The sequence below is a fragment of the Actinia tenebrosa genome, unplaced genomic scaffold, assembly GCF_029948245.1.
Source record: "Actinia tenebrosa isolate PJP-AT-01 unplaced genomic scaffold, QUT_ActTen_1.0 PGA_scaffold0__85_contigs__length_37466705, whole genome shotgun sequence".
NCBI lineage: Eukaryota > Metazoa > Cnidaria > Anthozoa > Actiniaria > Actiniidae > Actinia > Actinia tenebrosa.
Window position 1 is genome coordinate 29558032 of NW_028292569.1, and position 22013 is coordinate 29580044.

A 22013-nucleotide genomic window follows, 5' to 3' on the forward strand; every position below is an offset into this window, starting at 1 on the left:
ATGGGCCCATGTATCCAAGTTCCACATTTCAGTACTAGTGTTTTGCCTTTGATTTTGGTAAGCCTAATAAATTAGAAATTGTTATGTGCCAACTGTGACATTGCATGATATTAAAGAGATGCCAATGCGATCCATTTCCGACTTATTGATTCATAAAGAGAACCGACTATTTAACAACGAACAGTACTAGCTGTGCATGCGCACAAGTGCCAAAGGTGAATTGTCTATTTTGTCTCCAAACAAAATAAATTTTACGTGAAACGAAAACAAAGAAAACTTGGAAATCGGTATGACGACGACTAGAATCGTCAAATTGTCCGAGATTCTGTGGCCGTCAATAAAAGGTACGCGCCATCTCTTGGCGGTGCACTACTGTAACAAATTTCAAGGAAATAACAACTCGCATATTGGCAGACGCTGGCATAAGGAGAAGCATAGACGTGGGGGATGGGGGGCCTCTTTTTTATGAGAATTACATTTTTATTTTGCCTTGGAATAAGAAAAAAAAAATCACCTCAAAACAGGGAAGGGAGAGGATGACTGCCAAATTATTACCAAGTACCAATGGTACAGTAAACGTCGTCAAGACAAATTGAGCACAAAAATCGAGGATAACCACGAGAGAGGGTTCGAGTTGCAGATAGCGTGACTCTATCAAGAAAGAAACTGCAGGCGACATAGTGTTTATGTAGCCCTGCACCGCTGGAGAGATCCCGGCCATTTTGTCAACACTTTAATGACTTGATAGTTTCTTAACAAGCCATGGAATGATGATTTGTCATTGTCTGTATCTTTCAGAGTCCTATAAGTAATTTCCGTTGCGACAAACGCAGATTTTTCTTGCGGAGTTATTCCATTGCAGACAACCATGACCTATTAATGAAGCTATTTGCTCGACTTGAAGCAACGTTTAAGATAGGAAAGTGCCAGAGAAACACATCGGTTTATGTCGGAAATTTGTGCGCATTTGCCACTGAGCCAAATGATCTCTAAATAGCCACCGGTATGGTGTATATCCGATTTATATAATCAGTTCTCTTATATCAGCGGATAACGCCAACAATCCAAAAAAATGCTATACTAATTAGCGACGTGTTTCCTTAAGACTGAAATCCAACCCTTATACAGTGAAAGATCTCTGAGGTCACTTCCATTGGATGCCGTGTTTACATTCAATACCGTTTTATCATGTGCCGTGGGTATTCTAATCAATTGACATTTGATGAAGCCACATCTACGGTGCTTCTTTATAAAGGAATTGGTCAACTGCGCTCAGCGCGATTACTTCCATTTTATAGAACCGCAAGGATAAAGGTCAGCTCGAATATCAATACATTGGGTATAAATACTACTGTTTCCTTTGATAATCCTCATTCCATTGGCTGGCCGAAGGAAGTGAATCTGCACTGAGGTTCTATATAAACACCACAGCCAACCGGGTCTAGTTTAACTCATGACCAAACACAAATGACAAAATCATGCAACTTCAAGAAATTTATCTTAAACTACTTTTTTTCTTGATCGTTCTTTGTATATTTTCATGTGTTAAATCATCAGTATTTTCCAAACGTGAAGATCAAGGTAAGAAGATTGTAACGATTCTAACGACTTTATTTATTTTATCAATAGTTTTGTCATTCCCTCATTAGGTCTCGTGCTGTTACTGACAGTATCGTTTGTAAACTTCTTCAACTTCACAGAGCGATTTTTACAGAATCTAAAGTCCTTCCAAATAATTTATCCAGAGATATCGTACGAAAATGAAGTCATATCCATCGAAGAAAGTATCTCAAAGCCTGTATTTCAGATACGTTTTCGCGCCTTTGGAGAGGATTTTCTTCTGGACGCGTGGTTAAACCTGAATTTAGTACCGCCAAGCTACTCGAAGGATGTACTACCGCGCGAGAGGCTCTCGCAGAACCAAAACATTAGGATGTGTTTTTATAGTGGGAAGTCAAAGTTGCATTCCGATTCAAGTGTAGCTATTGGCAACTGTCATGGACTGGTAAGACATTAGAAAACCAATTTGCGCTAATTGGGGAAATTGTTTTATGTTTTTATAAGGAAAAGAGCAGATGGAAAATCACTGCACTTGAACCGGAGATTTAACAATGTATCTATTTTCAAAAAACTATCGTGAAAAAAGTAATACATACAGATAAGGCTCAGATAAAAAAGAGATTGGGATATCGATAGAGATAATTGTGAACGAAATATCAAATGCCATAGATAACGCATATTATACACATGTGTTTTGACTTGGACATTTAACGTTGTCGGCGTGTGCATGATCGTTCTGGGGTCAGCAGAAGTTTGTTTGATTAATGTTCTACATATGCCATACATCTGTCTGAGGCTATCAATATTTCAATCTCATGCGGGGATATTCATCTTCAGTTAGGTGTCATCAGAATGGGCCAAGAGGAGTACTTCATTGAGCCTATGGAAAAGAAACCAGGAAAACAGTTTGCGCATGTTTTGTACCGAAGGTCAGATTTACCCACAACAAGGTCTTCAACGCCACAAAGCTGTTCAGCGGTGAAAGGTTTGTAATCCTTCGAAAATTGATAAGCGGCCTGATATGAAATTTAGAAAAGCCGACCCCTGGTCAAAAGTATTTAAGAAATTTCTTATGTATTTCTTTAGGCAGCGATTTGAATGTCTATTCATTATCATTCAGCAGTAGACATGAATACTTCACCGATGTATAGTTGATGAATGATGCCCCCATCGTCTGAGCGATTTCTTGTTTTTGGCAAAGCATTTTGATATTTGATGCCTCGAATCGTTTCCTAATTGTACAAATACTGTACTCAGTTACTTTTCCATGGTCCGTCATGATCATGTCATCAGTAACATCGCTATAATTTCCATACAGGCCACAGGGAGATGGACTGTAATTCTTTGCTTGTCTTTGGAGCCTTCAAAAATAATTTTATCGTTGTGAAAACGCGATCTAGGACAAGAGATCGTCTAATTATTATAGTGAATAAATAGTCCTTTCACCCCCCGAGGCTCCATTTATAAAAAATCATTAGAATTACTCAGTTTGAAGTGTGTAATTAAACGCTTCTTGTAGCATTTTGACTCACTTGACCAGGCTGACTGACTTCTCCCAGTCATACGAAGGCCTTAATTTCTCGTTCTTAGTAGCCCTGGCCTATTCAAATTATACTCCACCATATGTAAAAGCAATGTTAAATGTTTTCTCTACAAAGAATAACATAATCAAACCCTGAAACAACTGAGTTGAGCAGAGTTATGGCATGGCCAACACAGATCGAATCCTGAGACAACTTCTGGCATTTCTCGGATGATCAAAGTTATGGCAGTTACTCAACTCTCAGAACCCTGAATCAATTCAACTTGTGGGCTGATCTATAAGTCAGGGCACGACTTGCTCACTGATCGAACCGTAAAACAAGCTCTGTCCTGATCTAAGTCAGGGCACGGCTAGTAACTAGCAGATAAAAAATGTATTTTAGTGTATTGGGTTTTGAGAAGGGGGGACAACCTGGAAACAAAACTTCTAATAAAGGAAGAGAAAACTCAACAAACTCTATTAACCATTGTTTACGAGTCCAGGAATAAAACTTGAGACCCCAGAGTTGACAACACCACCTTAAAACTAAGATATACGATACCGTTTATGTTTGGACTTCGTCTAGAATGCTATGATAAGACTGTTTTGTTATTGTCAGATCCTGGTCGTCGACGCTTCAATAATACCAATATTACAGATAATCTTCACCATGGGTCTCGCAATCGGCGGTCGGTGGTGGAGATCACGCTGCAGCTGTTGGTAGTGGTAGATAAGGATATGATCGATTTCCATGGCAATGACACTATAGAGGAGTATGTTCTAACAATCATGAATATGGTATGCACGTGGCTTTATGAATGCCAAAATTGTCATCCAAAAAGATGTTTTAAAATCTTCAATGTAAAAAAAAGTTAGTCACCTGAAAAGCTACAAAGCTGAGACGGGTAAGGATTATGGGTAGATAATTTACAGGTTTTAACAACTTGATAAATATCGATGGACTCCGGTCCTTCAGTCTCCAGTCCTGTGATCATCCTCAAGTTGCAATTGGTATCAAATGACTTTTTTCACATGAAGTATTTCCCGTGATCCTTAGTAGTTTCAGATTTGTAGGCTTTTGGTGACTAACTTTATTGAAATAAATATAAAAGAGGGTTTGCATGGCAACCAAGTGCGATTGTCCATTGTTCTTGTCCCACAACACGTCTGCCTTCAAGTTCTCTTTGCTCAGCGCTAACCTTATTCTCGGTTGTGCGTTATAATATTCAGCTATTCAACCAAACACCGTGGCATTTTAATCAACTCAAATTGTTCCGTAGTGCGTACATTCCTTAATACGATGGGCATTGAAAGAAAAGAACACATTTGTACACAATCGAGGCTAAGACTGAGCGAAGGCGAACTCGAAATGGGAGTATTGCCTTAGTATACGTACCAGGGACGATCACCAAGGACACTTTCCAAAAGTCTTAGGTTCATTTTCTAACATTTTTGTTTTGATATGATGACACAGGTGTCCGAGATCTACAGGGATCCAAGCATCGGTGTTGCTATAAATCTCGAGGTCATTAGACTAATTCTGCTCTACAACAAACAGGTAACACAAGTCCATCAGTACTAATGCGCTGGATTGTTTTATTGACCTCACAATTTTTAAATAAATATTTTATAAATGTTTTACAATAAAATCAAACAAAACAATAACAACAGCGACAACAACAACACCATATTCAACATTGACAACAACAACAACAACGACGACGACAAAAAAAGCATACAAACAAACAGACCAACGTACAAAAGAAAAAGAATAAATGACCACGAAACTTCTTAAGCGTGATGTTGGTGTTAGAGCACTCAAATTGCAACAGAGTGCGCATATGCTAGGGATATAACGGGTAGGAGAGTCCTATATCGTTAAGACATCGTTGAGACAGTCGTTCTTGGATCTTTCATAATACCAAATATTGCTTTGATGTTTACAGAAACAACTTTCCATAACTTCAGATGGCCATGAGACTCTTCAAAGCTTTTGCGAATGGCAAAATAGTCTTCGATGGCGGGAAGGCGAGGATCCTCAGGAGCATAATCATTATGACGCGGCTGTGCTGATAACGAGGTATGGAGTGCAATAACTGCAATAACGGTGCAATAACTGCTTTATTATTTTGTGATGACGACCGGTCACATGACATTACGGACTTTACAGGCTGCACATCTTTTGGTTGTTTTTATAGCCGCCACCTTGGTTGATTTTTAAACGAAGGATTACACGTAGAAGAAACGTCTTAATAAGGATTAATCATTAGTCTCTTTTTGTTATATCAACCAACATAGCAGCAATGTCTTTTGTCTTTGCGCGTGTGATCCATGGAAAAATGTAATTCATGTGTAAGACTTATCAGTGCTTACGTCACTGCTTGACATTACGTCTCTTTATTCCAGACAAAACATCTGTGCTGATAAAACAGAAAAATGTGCTACAGTTGGTAGGTCAATCTCCTAATTGTATCGAATTCTCTTGTAGATCACAATGATGACAGTTAACAATGATATCCAAGGTCACTTACATCCAATCTTGAAATAAGTTGATATCAAGGATTGGAAAATATTTTTTGACCTAGCCTTCAACAGTGTCTGCCTCGGGTGCTGATAACATTTTCATTTCAAAAAGCTAATAATAATCTTTATCTGGTCACAAATTGAATGTTGGCAAATAAGTATACTTTCTTTCCTGTGTTCTTCTAGATTATCCCCCGGGTTCTCCGGTTTTTCCCCGCCACAAAAACCAACACTTTTCAGTTTCGGGCGCGCTGTAGTTGTCCTATGCTATAGGAGTGTCCCCATTATTGCGAACATCATGGAATCGTAGCGCATAAAGTAAATCAGTGTGCATTTACCATTCGTTTGGAAAATCTGTTTGAAACTGATCATTGCCTACGGAACAGTCAGTACCCATTGTCACGCGATCGAGACGCAACATGACATTAACACTTATTAAATATGGCATAACTAACCTTAGCATTAGATATTTTGGCTAGTTATGGACGATGATATCCGTAGAGAAAGAGCTTTTAGAAGCTAATTCGCCATTCTATTTGATACAGTTAGCCCGACAGACGCATAACATCTGGCAGACATGCCAAAAAGAGAACTTCAAACAGCTATAAGTCTAGCTGGTACAAGTAGTTTGTCGTCAAATGGGACACGATATTTCGATATTTGACTTACCGGGCAAAGAGGAATCCGTTCGAAGGTATTTCGTTCTTTTCGGAAAAAATTCCGTTGGAATGAACCGTTCCTCATGATGACCAACCGAAAATACCGGATTTTCCAGACAAAAGGTAAAAGCTCTATATCTAAATTCCATTTTCTTTGGTAGGTATGGGATACCTGTATGGGATGTGCGACCTCAAAAGACGATGCAGCGTCAGTGAAGACAACGGTCTTAATGTTGCATTCACGATTGCTCATGAACTTGGCCACAAGTAAGCTGTCAACGACTTTAAGCTAAAATTTCTGGCGTTTGCAATTTGTTTATGGAGTTGATAATACCGCTGTGATGTTTGATTGCAGACGCAAATACGTAGCAGGGTTCTAAGCAGGGGGGACCAAGGGACAAGGGCACCCCCTTCGGAGCAACAAAATGGCGTATTTTAAGAATTTAGTTACTAATTTTCATTTAAAATAAAAGGTAAAACGTAACCCCATCCCTTCGCAAAATCCTGGCTCAGCCCCTGCGCAGTGACCAAAAGCAAAGCAAAGAAATTGCTGATTCGTATAGAAAAAAACTACGCTAAGCTTATAATGTAACTGAAAAGTTGAAACTCGAAGATGAAGTCCAAGATAGAGCAATCAATCCTAATTAGTTAAATACTTCAGTTTTTAGTTGTGTTTTGCTCGGCCTTAACCTCCACTTAACCAAAAGACGTGGCATTTTAATTAACGCGGGTTTTTTTCCCGTAGAAAAAAGAAAAGAAAAGAAAAACTAAACATTTTTACACAATCGAGGTTAACACTCGAATTGGCAAATCTCCTATACAATAGTATATAGTTGAATATGAATAATATTTCGACACTACAACGTAACTATAATACCTTTAGACCTCAAAGCACTCAAGTTTATTTTATCTCTATCGGCTTATGGTTATTAATCGACATTTCCGTTTCAGTCAATTCACAGCTCTCCCGGATTATTAAAAAGACCGGCTTACATAATGTAGAAGGGTTAGACAAGAGAACTCTCACGAAAGCCCAATCTATGTGTGGAGGCATAATTTCTAGTGGGAGGGGGTGGGGCAAAAATGGCAATTGAATGGTACGAACTGAATGTCAATGGATCAAAACATTAGTTCACTTTTAGAACTCAACACGCAAATATTGCATACTTATTACGGCAGACGGGCTTCATATGTTGGGCCCTAAATATTATTTATCGAGAGGAAATTAAAACAAAAAAAAAAAGGGAAAAAAATATTGTCCAAATGAAAATTAGACGGATATGCGCTGCGTCAACCGGGTACTATGTTGCTGTGGATGATAACAGCCATTGAGAGCGGTCAGGGTCAAAGCCCTTAGCCTTACTTCATCCTGTTTCCGTTCCTTCAAGCACAACAGAAGTATATGCTTTGCCATTTGTATCCATTTTTGAAGAAGAACCTCAGAAAAAGGACGTTAGTTTTCCAATAGATTTTACATCCAAATTGACTTTTAATTGAGAATCTGTCAAGTCGTATGCCACAGCCGGGTTTGGCTCATGGTTGATGTGTACGAGACCATACTAGAGGGGGCCACGCCCTATAAAATCGATCAATTGTAGCCAACATCCTATATATGGATCTACGAGGTTAAAATTCCGCAAGAGATGTATAATACAGAGCTTATCTCAGGGTACAGAAAATAGGACAAACTAATCATAATTAAGTGGTGCTTCTTTTAAGTCAATTTACCTATTCCTCTTTTACTCCGACGAAGACTAGCGTCCAAAACGTCAGTAAGTTTTTTCATCTTTTCAAGGTGATATAAGTTTACCATTTTTTCATTACTGTTTCATTAGAAACACCGACGCAGCTCACACTAGTTTTTAGCAAGTTATCTCTTCTTTCAATTCATTTAAGTGGTGCAATTTTTTAAATCTCAAACCTGCGTGTAATTGTATCAATTTTTTTCTGAGGTTTGCGAACTTTTTCATGGACTTGAATGCAAAAAATGACTTAGCAAAGGGTTATGTCTTTGCATGAAGAAATCGATACATCGCATGCTGGAAATCACATGATTAAGAAGTATATATTTATAGACATTAGGAGAATATTAAGAAACCGCAAATCAGACACGCTAAAACTAATTATGAAATCATCTGTCGTCACGATGCCAAGACGGTAAATTGTTATTCTTTATTAGGAAGTATATTTAAGCTGGTTAATACATTGATTTTTAGGGAACGCCCTTTAATCCAAACAATAGCCAAACTTCTATAAGTAGTTCTTTTATTGGCATCGTCTACGTCTACGAGATTCTAATCTATCTAACAACTTAGAATCTCTATTAGATTCTTTCTTCTCGTGCGCGTGTGTCTGTCCGTCCGTCCTCTTCTCCCCAACCGCCACTACGACCCACCATTAACACGTCGACGCCTAGGGCAGTTTTCGTATGACTGTGAAAACATCGGTGCCGTTTGAGTGCCTTGCCACGACCGAGATGCTTTCTAGACTTTTGATTGGGGTTTATTTTTTCTGGCGCAATGATTGGTCTGGCAGTACCGTGACCTCGGCACCGTGTCCGCTCCGTGATCATGCCATGTGTCGGGTATTTGATTGGATGGAGAGTAAATGCAAATGTGATTGCTGTGGCGTATATGCCTTGCCGTGCCACGACCGTGTTTGTGCCGTGAGCTTTTCACAGTCATACGAAAACTGCTATATTTCCCATTCCCGCGCGTGTCTGTTAGAAATTTTGTACTTGACGTATGTTGCTTTTGATCTTTGTACTTATGACAGTCTGGGGATTTATCACGACGGTGAAGGGAATTCCTGCTCTGATTTCTCTGGTGAGATTCCTCACCTGATGTCTGCAAGATGGTTGTTGAGGAACAAACATGGTGGCATGAAGTGGTCTCAGTGCAGTAAGAGATCCCTCAAAGCATTTTTAAAGTGAGTATTTAGAAAAATACCTTTAGCACGACGTTCTTGTTAGGTACCGCAAACCTCGAACTGCAGTTCGACGTCAAGCGTTTTCCTTCATTTTTTCGATATTTAGCGGGCCGTCATAATGAAGTTGTTGCTGGAAAGACCACCATATTAAATTTCGTTGGTGCGGAGCGTTTTGTCCGTGTTTGCGGGCATGATATGATTCCGTTAGCGGTAAACCTGATGTTAAAGGTCTCTATTAATAGATACTGGACGCAAAGCTGAATATGGCTGTAACTGTAACTTGTTGAGAGCTCAGAATCAGACCAATCGCATCCAAATCTCAATAGATACACACTGAGTGTACGCTTAAACAACTACGAAACAAGGGGTCTAAGTCGAGGTTGGACTGGAAGGGGTGTTCATACATTTATTGTATAGATTAAGTCTAACATCGGCTTGAAACTATTGTTTCTTGGTTGTTCCAGCGAATTAAGGAAACGTTTATTGAAATAAATTTTCTGCTTTTTAACAAGATCTTCATCACAAAGGGTACACTAGCACACATATGGTTGCACGCTTGCGCACGGTAATTGACCAATCAAAGCGCGCGTAATACTGTTATAATTGGTGGGGTATTTATTAATGGTGTTAAGACGTAACATGCGAAGGAAACTAATTTTTTTTTCCATATTTGTATTAGATCTGAGGACAGCAAATGTCTACGTCGTCACTCAAAGTCCAAGAAAATTGCTTTACCGCCAGATTTGCCCGGTGTGCGCTACAGTGCTGATGACCAGTGTAGACTGCAATATGGGAACAGGGCTAGACACTGCTTGAAATTTAAGGTAAACTTAGGCTTTGGCATTATTATTTTACTCAGCCTTCTATTCATTCTTCTATCCATTCATATTCTTTCTTTTAGAAGTGAGCTCTGGCGCATTCACATGACACAAGCCATTAGTAACTACTTTGCTTTTCTTTTTTTGTTGAAAATTTAAAGGCAAAGCTGTGTCGTGAATTGTGGTGTGAAATCGAGGGAGAGCAGTCATGTCGGTCCAAGTTGAATCCACCGGCTAAGGGCACGGCATGTGGTCGTGATAAGGTATGGTGCAACTACTGTAGAATGGTTTGGTGATAAAGGCGTTCTCTGGTTTACACTGTGATTTCCGTATTCGTTAAGGCTCGGACTCACAGTGTATTTGTCGCGAAAAGCGTTGGCGGCGAAAGAGGTTTCGAGGGATGTCACATGTAGGAACGTTTACTTTCCTGCAATACATGAATAGCATGTGTCATTGCGATCGAAAAATTATGGAAAATCAGTATTCCAATTGCGGATACTTTTCCCGCTTTTTTTTTTTTTTTTTTTTTTGTACTTTCGGTAGACGCGTATACCATCATACATCGGAAGTTAAATATTCCCGCTCTTTTTCTTACCATGAGCAAACAAACTCCCAACCGAATGGGTTTGTTCAAATTGTAAGCACTTCTGATTTGTATTGCATTTGATTTATCGTAGTGGTGCATGTTCGGTTCCTGTGTAGAGAACACCATCATACCTCAACGTCGTGACGGGGACTGGACGGATTGGAGTGGATGGAGTAAGTGCTCACGATCATGTGGATCTGGTGTCATGGCTATGCAACGCAAGTGTAATAACCCAAGGTAAGTAGAACGCATGAAAACCAGCATCTTTATTTACGCAAGACCATGGAAACACTAGGATCCTAAAGCTTGTGGGTGAGAGTGCGAGCACTTTCTCGCCAAAAGCAAACCTCAAACTACAGTTCGACGTCAGGCGTTTTCCGTCATCTTTTCGACATTTAGCAAGGCATCATAACGAAGTTAGTTTTTACTGGAAAAGCCGCTAGATTGAATTTCATTGATGCCGAGTGTTTGGGGGCGTGTTTCTGGGCCTGACCATTAGCATTTAGCTGTAAACCTGATGCTAAATGTCTCTAATGTAAAGCATTAATTAATTAATTAAGAGTGGTCGTTTTCCCTCTCCTCCTACACCACAGACTACAATTAATTAATCGTACATTTTCAGACCTCTCAATGGAGGACGATATTGCATCGGCGAAGAAAAGCGTTACAAATTATGCAACATTCAGGTATGATGTCTGCTACTTTTAATAGTATTTGAGATAAATGTGTGGTAATTCTTGTTGTTACTCTGTAGCTTATAAGCAATTATAATCGCATCCCTAACTAGCAGGTCTTTTCCTTGTCTCAAACTGAATTATTTTTACTAAAGTACTCACTACTTGAACCAATGATTAAGACTTTAACTGACTTTTTCATTGACAGTTTTGACAAGACTATCAAAGTCATTGTCATTACTCAATAATTAATAATACGAACTAAGCATTTCGTTTTCAACGATTTAATCACAAAGTTTATGACGACAGCACTTTTTCTTTTCTTGAGAATGATATCAGAATGATTCCTGAAGGCATCGAAACGTCGAGTAAAAAAAATCTTGTGTTTAAATCAAGAATGTTTAAAATATAATACGTAATACTGTGTTACTTACTGTGTTACGTGCTACTTTCAGCCGTTTTTTTATTGCGATTTGTAGCGTGTTACCAGATTACAATATTATTTATTGTCGTCCATTTTCAGCCATGCCCAAAGGGATCCCAAGACTTTCGTGTTGTCCAGTGTTCCTCTTATAATAACACCAAATACAAAGGAGTAGTGTACGAGAAGTGGGTGCCAGTCATTAGTGATGGTAAGTCTGTAGTAATATATAATATTTTTAAACTGACTAAACTCAAAAAAGATGATGTTGAAGGTTTAACTCTAACTAAATTCGAAGATTAAAAAAATAAAATAAAATAAAATAAAATAAAATAAAATAAATAAATAAATAAATAAATAAATAAATAAATAAATAAATAAATAAATAAATAAATAAATAAATAAATAAATAAATAAATAAGTCTTAACTGTGTACAGTGAGATATCTTCAATGAGCCCGCTGAAGAAAAAACAAAAAACAAAACAAAAACAAAAATCGATTCCACTGTGCCATACCCCCGAGACATCCGCAGAGCTGAGGCGTCGTATGGACTTCGGACCTGACGGCGATTAAATCCTTCTGCCCTTGGGTGTACGAATTACGCAAGAAAATGTTCTAGCCGAAGCATCAGGGGAGAGACCAGCCGGCCCCCAGACCATATCGGCTAATCCCTTGCATCTCTGTTAAAAAGTCTAGTCTATCTGGCGCTAAATTCAGAAATCGTGGTCCAATGGATAAAAATGTGTACTTCCGATACAGTGAGTTAAGCACGGCTTTGCGGGGTTAGTAGCTGGATGGGTGACTTCCATTTTTTAATTTTGTTTTAATTTAAATTTTATTTTCATGGAAATTGACCCAGCTTTATGATACATGGCTATTGCATTTTTTAATTAAAAAATAAAATAAAATAAAAAATCTCGATCCTAAATCGAGAGAAATTTCATTTACAGTTCATTTTTTTATTGGGATGTTCATGTTTGTTAATGTTTATCAGTTGATGACTTTCACAGCCGCCATGTTGGATAAATATTGAAAAATATTCGTCATTAGTATGGTGTGTTATATCATCCAACATGGCCGCCGTGTCTTTTGTCATTTCATTCATTTTGGGAATGATTGCAAACTAGTTTAGATGCGCAAAAACATATTGCTATTTATTTTTGCTGTAGGTCAGCCATGTGCTTTATTCTGTAGACCTGAAGGAACAAATCATCGATTCTCAGCTAAACTTGCAGAGAATGTTGTTGACGGTACAACCTGTCGGGCCGACACACGTAACGTCTGCATTGATGGAAAATGCCATGTAAGAAATATACTCTTTTATAAAATATATTTTATAAATATCGCTTTCTGAATGGTTGGTACGCGTTCTACATAATATTACACAATACGCGCACGGAGTTTCTGTTTGTCATTCGTATCCAAAATTAAGGATGTTCTAATTTGTATTTTTTTACGAGTAATAAAAACTTGCCTGCTGTGCTGTGTGCAGTTATAAAGCGCTTGAAGATGGTGGAACACTCCACTACGCGCCATGCGTCTCTCGTGTTCTGCCAATCCCTGTGTGGCGCGTTTTATAGCTGCACGCATCAAGTGTGCGTATCTTTTTCAATTTTTTAAAAATATATAGCGCGCTTTACCCATGATCAACTGTTACGATCAATACGACCTTGATCAGAAAATATCTTTATATATCTGATATAGGTTTCACTTTACCTTTTTTATAGGTGTACGTTATTCCTTAAACTTTTAACAAAATGTTAATTTCCCAAAATTTGCATATTTAGTCCGTAGGATGTGACAACAAACTTGGTTCTGGTGCAAAAGAAGACGTCTGCGGTGTCTGTAAAGGGAATGGAACAACGTGTTATACAGTTGAAGGAAGGTTTAACCAACTGGCGGGAAAAGGTAAGCAACCTACACTTTCAATGGTTCATTACACCTTATTATAAAATAACTGTTATGAATGTCGAGTTCTGATTGGTTTGGAGTGTGTGCTTTATAAGAGCACATTGCACGCGTGCGCACTTCCTGTTGCGTCATTCCTATCTAAAATAACCGTTATTGTAATTTTTATTTTATGAAAGAAATAAAAACTTTGCTTGCTGTGCTGTTCTGTGCGCAGTTATAAAGAACTTGGGGTTTGGCAGAACACTCGACATGTGTTGAGAACAAGCACTCCGCTACTCGTCATGATTCTCCTAACACTTATCCGTGTTCTGCCAATCCCCGCGTGCTTTGTGAATTTGCAGTTTATGGCGTTCCAACTACACTCTTGTCGAGTCCAGTTAAGAAGGTCAAAAAATCGAGCTCACAGTAATTTATCGCAAACTGCTGTTGCACATAAAAGTTTAGTTTGTATTTCACTTTTACCCGGTATTCAAATGAAAAGCAATGTACGCACTGCGTATTTTTTTGAGATACTTAAAAAGTTGCATAATTTATGGAAGCGCACACAAGTCTTTCATATGTGCCCTGTGTTTATTTTGTGTATTCTTAACTTGAAGGTAGTGTATTATTTGTGCATTAAATAATAAAACCGTTGTGTTGGTTGCTAGGATACGTCGAGGCCGCATTAATTCCAAAAGGAGCGAGAGCTATTCTTGTAACAGAGGTAAAACCCTGTACCAGTTTCTTGGGTAAGTTAGTGGCTCATGTATTTTTTCTCAATATTTTTTCTTTGAAAATGCGTTATATGTAACGTTATTTTGGTATATGTACGGCTACCAAAAGAGTATAAAAGAGTCACCAAACATTCTTTCAAAAAATAGCAATATTTGAATCCGATAGAGGAGTCGCCTATCCACTTCTTATACACCGAATCGAAATATGACCACCAATTTGAATAACCATTGTTCTGCACTTAATAGCGACTGACCAGCCTCGTGTTCACGTGGAAAAATAAAAGTTTTTTCACAAGTATGAGAGGCTAGTCAGTCGTTAGTCAGTCCAGGGCAAACGTTATTCAAATTGGTTGGCATATTTCGATTAGGTGCATAGAAGAACATTTATATTGTTTCAATTGCCCCATAGCATGATTAAGTGCTGGTTAACTTAATCCGTTTCCTATGGATGCCAATACATCTAGTAAGTTAGCCTTTATTAACGACTTTAATGTATTGCTATTTTTTTGTTTTAAGCGTTGAGAAGCCGTATTGACAAATATTACATCAATGGTAACAAGAAGATTGAACTGCCAGGGGACTTTGATGCCGAAGGCACGATCTTTAAATACTTTCGAAGTGGAACATGGGAGAGACTGATTGCTAAGGGACCCACTACTACGCCTTTCCATATCATGGTGAGAAACTAAGACTTCTAGATAATGATCAGACTAAACCATTCCCTTGAGTATTATTTCTTTCTTTATTTGTATAACCTACTGAGACGGATTCAACTTTAAATCATAAAGCATATTATCCTCAATATTAGGTCAAAACTTACTCGGAGTTGACCTATTTGGTCATTGTCTCTGCTTTCATATAGAAATTGTTCAAAGAAAGATTCAACACCTTACGCATGAGTTGATCGCATTTCCCTAAAGGAATTGTGGGTCAACTATGTTTGGTTAGCATTTTCCGAGCAGGGACTGGGTAAAATGTATATTTCTATTGTCGATTGAAATTGAACTCCGCCATGAGTTCGACTAGCGCGTTTACGATCAATTTAAAGAACAAATAATTCGTACTTCGTGGGTTCTCTTGGTAGAATTATGTGAAATGCTAATTGTCGAATCCTCAATTCTAATTGCCTAACCTTGAGTTCGAACTGAATGCCAACTTAGCTGGTTTTGAATCGATTTTTTTCCTGCAGGTATTGTACAATGGATTCAATCTCGGTATCAAATACCGTTACACTCTACCCATCAACACATCAAAGAAGGCGAAGGACAAGAAGAAGCTGCTTCATATCACGGGACCCACGTATGGCTGGGTACATGGAGGGTGGAGCCCGTGCAGTGCTCACTGTGATGGTGGTAAGTTATAAAGTTGTGTGTTATATATATTTTAACTGGAAAAAAAACCAGACAGACTGCATGATAGATGGACGAAATTACAGATAAAAGGACGAATGGAAAGACAGACTGATAGACGGACGGAATAACAGATAAATTGACGAATGGAAAGACAGACAGATGGATAGATTGAAGGACGGACGGACAGATGAATAGACAAACAGAGGACGAACAGATGGAAGGACAGGCGGACGGATGAATAGACAGATAGAGGGCGAGCAGATGGAAGAACAGACGGACGGATAAAAGGTTGAGTGAGTGAGTTAATAAATCTGTCTTATCCTCTCTCCTAATACCTCATCAAAGTCTATCCATATTCCATTCTGATTTGAATTTTTTCTGTTATTGTTTTCAGGTATACGAAAAAGCCTTAAGATGAAGTGTGTTGGTTTTTATCGCGGTGAAATTAGCTTTGTTGAAGATTTTTATTGTAAAGACGCAACCAAGCCTCAAACACAGGAACGAGTCTGTAATGTACACAAGTGTGCCATTTGGTAAGTAGGACGTACCTTGCTTACCTACGTACCTACATACCTACGTATCTACCTATACCTACGTACCTACATACCTACGTATCTACCTATACCTACGTACCTACATACCTACGTATCTACCTATACCTACGTACCTACATACCTACGTATCTACCTATACCTACGTACCTACATACCTACGTATCTACCTATACCGACGTATGTTGGACATAAATTCACCTTAAGGGAAAGACTAAGACAAGATAAATAATGAAACAAGGTGATTTTTGAACTCTGGTATGATGCAAAAAGCAAACAAAATATCAGAAGTGTAAAACGCCAACAAAAAAGTTAGAAAAAAAGCGTCGACTATTTACCATGCAATGTGTAGGATACGTGTATAACTGATATCAACTCATTTAATTTAGGTGGGATGTATCTCCATGGCAACCTTGCAGTACAACATGTGGAGGAGGAGTTCAAAAGCGCTTGGTGACGTGCAAACAGGAACATAGGAATGGCAGCCGTACTCTAGCGCCTGACCATCGCTGCACCGATGACAAGCCATCAAGTCTAAGGAACTGCATTCACAAAGCATGTCACTTGAAGTGGAGGGTTGGAAGATGGTCTAGGGTAAGTATTTACTGATTTTGGTCCCATCTTCATCAAAGTAAGATGACTCTATTGGTTATGGCTTGACATGGGGAAGTTAGATACAATAGAGCGCTTTCACGTGACGTCATAGCGGCCATGTTGGTCACCAAAACAATACATTTTCTATCCTTGGGGAATTAAACTCTATTTTTCGTAAAAACTTTGCCGAAAGTTTCTATTGTTTGGTACGTACGGAGTGAAAATGCTCAATGCCTATTGATGTAAAAATAGACTCAGTAAATTTGACATTTGTAATGTTTCCTTTTTCAGTGTTACGCGCTGTGCGGGGTCGGGGTGCGTAGAAGATCTGTCACATGTCCAGCAAAGAATATGTGCTCGTTGTCGCTGAAGCCAACAGCTAGCAAGCCGTGCTACAGTGGACCTTGTCTTGAATGGGTTACAGGGGAATGGTCAAAGGTATAGTGTACTGGTTAGATCTGCTTACATTCGTATAATCTACCTTGCAAGTATTCTATAGTATAAATCGTTTACCAGGATCCCACAAACATGAGGGAAAATGCCAGCTTACAAACCCAGTATTGGAGATAGATGCTCCCAGTAATGGACTCCTGATCTGAATATGCTGGCTCGCATATCCAGTATTGGAGATGGATGCTCCTAGTAATGGGCTCCTGATCTGAGAATATGCTGGCCCACATATCCAGTATTGGAGATGGATGCTCCTGGTAATGGGCTCCTGATCTGAGAATATGCTGGCTCACATATCCAGTATTGGAGATGGATGCTTCTAGTAATGGGCTCTTGATCTGGGAATGTGCTGGCTCACAGACCCAGTATGGGAGATGTATGGTCCTAGTAAAAGGGCGCGCTCCTGATCTTGCGATATGTTGGCTCACAGACCCAGTATAGGGGATGGATGTTCCCAGTAATGGCCTCATGATCTGAATTTGCTGGCTCGCGGACCCAGTATGGGAGATGGATGCTCCCAGTAATGGGCTCCTGATCTGAATATGCTGGTTCACATACCAAAGGGAAAATGGTACTCGTAAAGAATGCTCCTAATAATGACATTTTATATTGTTTTATTTCACAGTGCTCTGCAAGGTGTGGTCCTGGGTATCAAAGGCGTTTAGTAACCTGCAGACACAAACTGACTGGTAAAAAAAGCAACAAATGTGAAAAACGAAAGCAACCAATGGATGTCAAGGCGTGTAAGATCACGGAGTGTACTTCAGGTAAATATAGAAGTGTGTGAACCAATCAGAATTGAGAATAAGGAAATATATGTAATGTAAAGCATTTTACAAGCCCTTTCTGAAATAACAAACATGGAGCATTGTGGTATATCAAGAGAGCATAAATAAAAGAGGGAAACTTCTAAAATTCCGGTTGGGCTATTTTTGGCAACCGAACGCAGTTTAAATTTTGCCATACCCTACTTCCGTGCGTCATCATTTTGCTCTTTTCGTTTCGTCTTTAGCGATCGAAACAATAAACGGAAAGAGTATAACTTGTATACAAATAACTTGTTTGAATTGTGGCAAACTCAAAATAGACCTATCACTGAGGGATATAAGAAATAAAGTCGTCGGTTCATCTGTGTAGTGATTGGTTGGTCGTTCTGTTCCGTGATTGGCTGTTTGGTCGTTGTTGCCTTTCTTAAAACACGCTGTAAAAATGACCAAGTAAATACGTTCTTAGTCTGACAAAAGCCCCAATTCGCCTTTTCAAAGTTAAGTAAAATATAGCAGCGACCTTTTGGTGAATTGCATGATGTTTTCTATTTCAGACCACGTGTCATTCCCAAGAGCATAATATGTCTTTGTTTAACGGTTGCGCATAAGAAGACACATGAATATGGATACAACTTAAACAAAGAATCTTATTATCAAGAATATGACACGTGGTCTAAAATGGAAAAATACTATGCTCAAGCTGAAGAGGTCTGTTAATGAATGAAATAAAAAATCCCTTACACTTCCCCACGATTCTTTGCTTTATTTCTTCGTTGCCAGCATTCCTAAACAAAGTTTGTAGTTCTCTCATGCCACGAACTTTTTATCAATTATCTCTTGCAGTTCAAGAGCCTCCATGCCTCCAAGATAAATACAATAAGAAACAATGTCACTCCGTCTTGAAGTACAAGTTATGTCACGACAAAGCTTGGTACAGTTTATGTTGTAAAACCTGTGAGAGAATCGCTCGACCAAGATAACAAAAGAAAATACGAAATATATCAGCTTTGTCAGTTTGGTCGGTTAGTTAGTTTAGTTGGTCGACTTAACGGTCGGTCGGGTGGGTCGATCGCACCTCAAGGTTCATGGAAACATTTCCTAGTTCACTATAAATATAATGTAAACTAAAAGAGATCAAAATGTATTTAATAATGACTTACTTAACCAATCTATAATAATAGCTGGGTTCAGCTTCACTGAAGGAGGAATGACGATTATTTGTGAAGTGTGAGTTTCTGTTTGAATGTTAATTGGGGGAGGGGTGGTACGAAAAAAGAAACTAGACACCAGGCCTGCTGGCATATTAAGAGTTAGGATAATACGGATAATACGTTAGGTGGAGTATTTTTGAAACATGAGAGTTAACAAATAATGAGAGCAATTCACTCGATTTCAAAATTGGTAGCACGTTTTATCGTTTGTAATAATTTACCCCTTTATAAAATACTCGTAATGATTTCTATATTTACAGTATTTAAGGTTCAATATTATACTAATTATAAAGTATAACACCTTCATGGTCAGTACTTTTAAAAAGACGAATGATCTTTTTCTTTATATCAATGATTATTTAGATGCATTTTTTCAACCAATTAAAAAAAAAAAAAAGAAACTATCACAGTCTGGTAAATAAGTATAATACGACAAAACTACAATCCAGTGTTTATAATTAAATAGCTAAACGTCGAATCAATATCAAATACATGCTACACATTATAAGGCCAATAGCATGGGCTATAGTCCATGGTTTTGATCGATTTTGGGCCATTTTCACACCTTTTCAAAAAATATAAATTATCTATGAAGAATGCCAAATAGGTGATTTTCAGCTATTTTTGTGCAAAAAGCATGGACTATAACCCATGGTTTTGATGGATTTTGGGCCATTTTCACACCTGTTTGAAAAATATTCATTATTTATGGGGAAGACAAAATACCTCATTTTTGGCCATTTTCGGGCAAAAAGCATGGACTATAGCCCATGGTTTTGATCGATTTTGGGCCATTTTCACACCTTTTCAAAAAATATGCATTATTTATGAGGTACACAAAATACTTCATTTTTGTCCATTTTCGGGCAAAACGCATGGACTATAGCCCATGTTTTTTGGATTTTGGGCCATTTTTACACTTAAAATATGCATTATTTATGAGTTGTTTAAAACAGGTTATTTTTAGCCATTTTAAAGCAAAAGCTATTAAATATAGCCCATGGCTTTGATCATGATTACTGTGAATTAAAAAACTTATTGACTGATAAACGGTTAAAATACTATGCCAAAATGGAACGGAAAATGTTATTTCCAGGTATATGATTGTAGTTATCAGTTATTAGTTGACACGAGGTGCGATTCAAGGTTTTCATTAAAAAGAGAGGGAGATCGATAGTGCTTCTTCTAAACACGTAGGAATATTTTATTTTTAAAGTTTTTGCTTAATCTATAAAGAATCCCCTATTTTTTAATACTAACCAATATCGGACGGGCGTAAAAGAACCACTGAGGACGCACAGAAACCCCGGGGGGGGGGGGGTACTCCCCTATTTTTGCTATACGGGTATGTGTCGCCCTATAGGGTATGGCTTTTCGGCTTTTGTGTCTAGGGTAGGGTATCACTTTTTTGACATTTTGTCTGGGATAAGATATCATTTTTGTCTGGGATAGGGTCACGATTTGGTCGTTTTAGTCTGGCGAATAGGCTACGCTTTCTGACGGCACAAAAACAATAAAAACGTTAGTAAATATTGATTGTAATTTATTGAATAACCGTCATTTACGTCATTTAGTCTGGGATAGGGTACAATTCTTAGTTTTAGTCTGGGGGAGGGTATGTAAAATCAGAATTTTAGGTCTGGGATATGGTCAGGGTTTTGAGGTCCTGGCGGCACACCCCTACCCAAGTTGGGGTGGTAGTACCCCCCCACCCCCCACCCCGGCAGAAAACATGGTGGTGACCCATCCTCAGTGCCTAGACCTTATACTAACCACCAATCCTTTATAACTCTCCTGAAGCGCCTTTGATCATATCCATATGGTAAAGTGCGCTAAATAAATTCATAAATTATGATAAAAAATCATAAATGACATTTCGCGAACAAAGAAAGGCTAACAAAAACAAAAAAAGTCAAAACAAAAAACAAAAACAAAAACAAAACAAAAACAAAAACAAAAAGAGAGAAAAAAATAAAATAAAATAATAATAATAATAATAATAATAATAATAGTAATAGTAATAGTAAAAGAAAATAGAAAATACATTTTTTTAGTTAGCCTACTCTATATTCCCCTTTGGAGCCCTTGCATGTGACGTCAAAGCAGCTCAAGTTTTGGAGGACAAAACAAAAGAATAGCTACCGAGAATGGAAAACCTATCGTTATGCGAAAAAAAAAAACAACAAAGAAATAGATTATTTTGAGTTTTCGGGCGTGTGAATAATCATCATCATCATCATCATCATCATCATCACCATCATCACCATCACCATCATCATCATCATCATCATCATCATCATCACCATCATCACCATCATCATCATCATCATCATCATCATCACCATCATCACCATCATCATCATCATCATCATCATCACCATCACCATCATCACCATCACCATCACCATCACCATCATCACCATCACCATCATCACCTCACCATCACCATCATCATCATCATCATGAACATCATCATCACCATCACCATCATCACCATCATCATCATCATCATCATCATCACCATCACCATCACCATCACCATCACCATCACCATCATCATCATCATCATCATCATCATCATCATCATCACCATCACCATCATCACCATCACCATCATCATTATCATCATCATCATCACCATCACCATCATCACCATCACCATCACCATCATAATCATCATCATCATCATCATCACCATCACCATCATCACTATCATCATCATCATTATCATCATCACCATCATAATCATCATCATCATCATCATCATCATCA

The 22013-nt window shown here is 38.3% G+C and overlaps 1 protein-coding gene across 2 annotated transcripts; it reads left to right on the forward strand.

The window, feature by feature from the left end:
* Positions 1–843: 843 nt before the first annotated feature.
* On the forward strand, positions 844–19428 carry LOC116297508 (A disintegrin and metalloproteinase with thrombospondin motifs 19). Of its 2 annotated transcripts, XM_031705747.2 has the most exons (25): positions 859–1314; positions 1558–1581; positions 1701–2005; positions 2398–2545; positions 3702–3880; positions 4557–4640; positions 5029–5162; positions 5489–5532; positions 6426–6531; positions 9040–9192; positions 9872–10016; positions 10172–10273; positions 10688–10833; positions 11219–11282; positions 11794–11902; positions 12862–12995; positions 13480–13600; positions 14251–14331; positions 14833–14993; positions 15506–15668; positions 16063–16201; positions 16609–16813; positions 17105–17251; positions 17889–18030; positions 18874–19428. In XM_031705747.2, the coding sequence occupies exons 3-25, from the start codon at positions 1934–1936 to the stop codon at positions 19008–19010; spliced, it is 2916 nt and encodes a 971-aa protein (XP_031561607.1). In that variant the 5' UTR covers positions 859–1314; positions 1558–1581; positions 1701–1933; the 3' UTR covers positions 19011–19428. The 2 variants fall into 2 exon arrangements, with proteins under 2 accessions (XP_031561606.1, XP_031561607.1); XM_031705746.2 differs by having other exon boundaries at positions 844–1581.
* The last annotated feature ends 2585 nt before the right edge of the window (positions 19429–22013 follow it).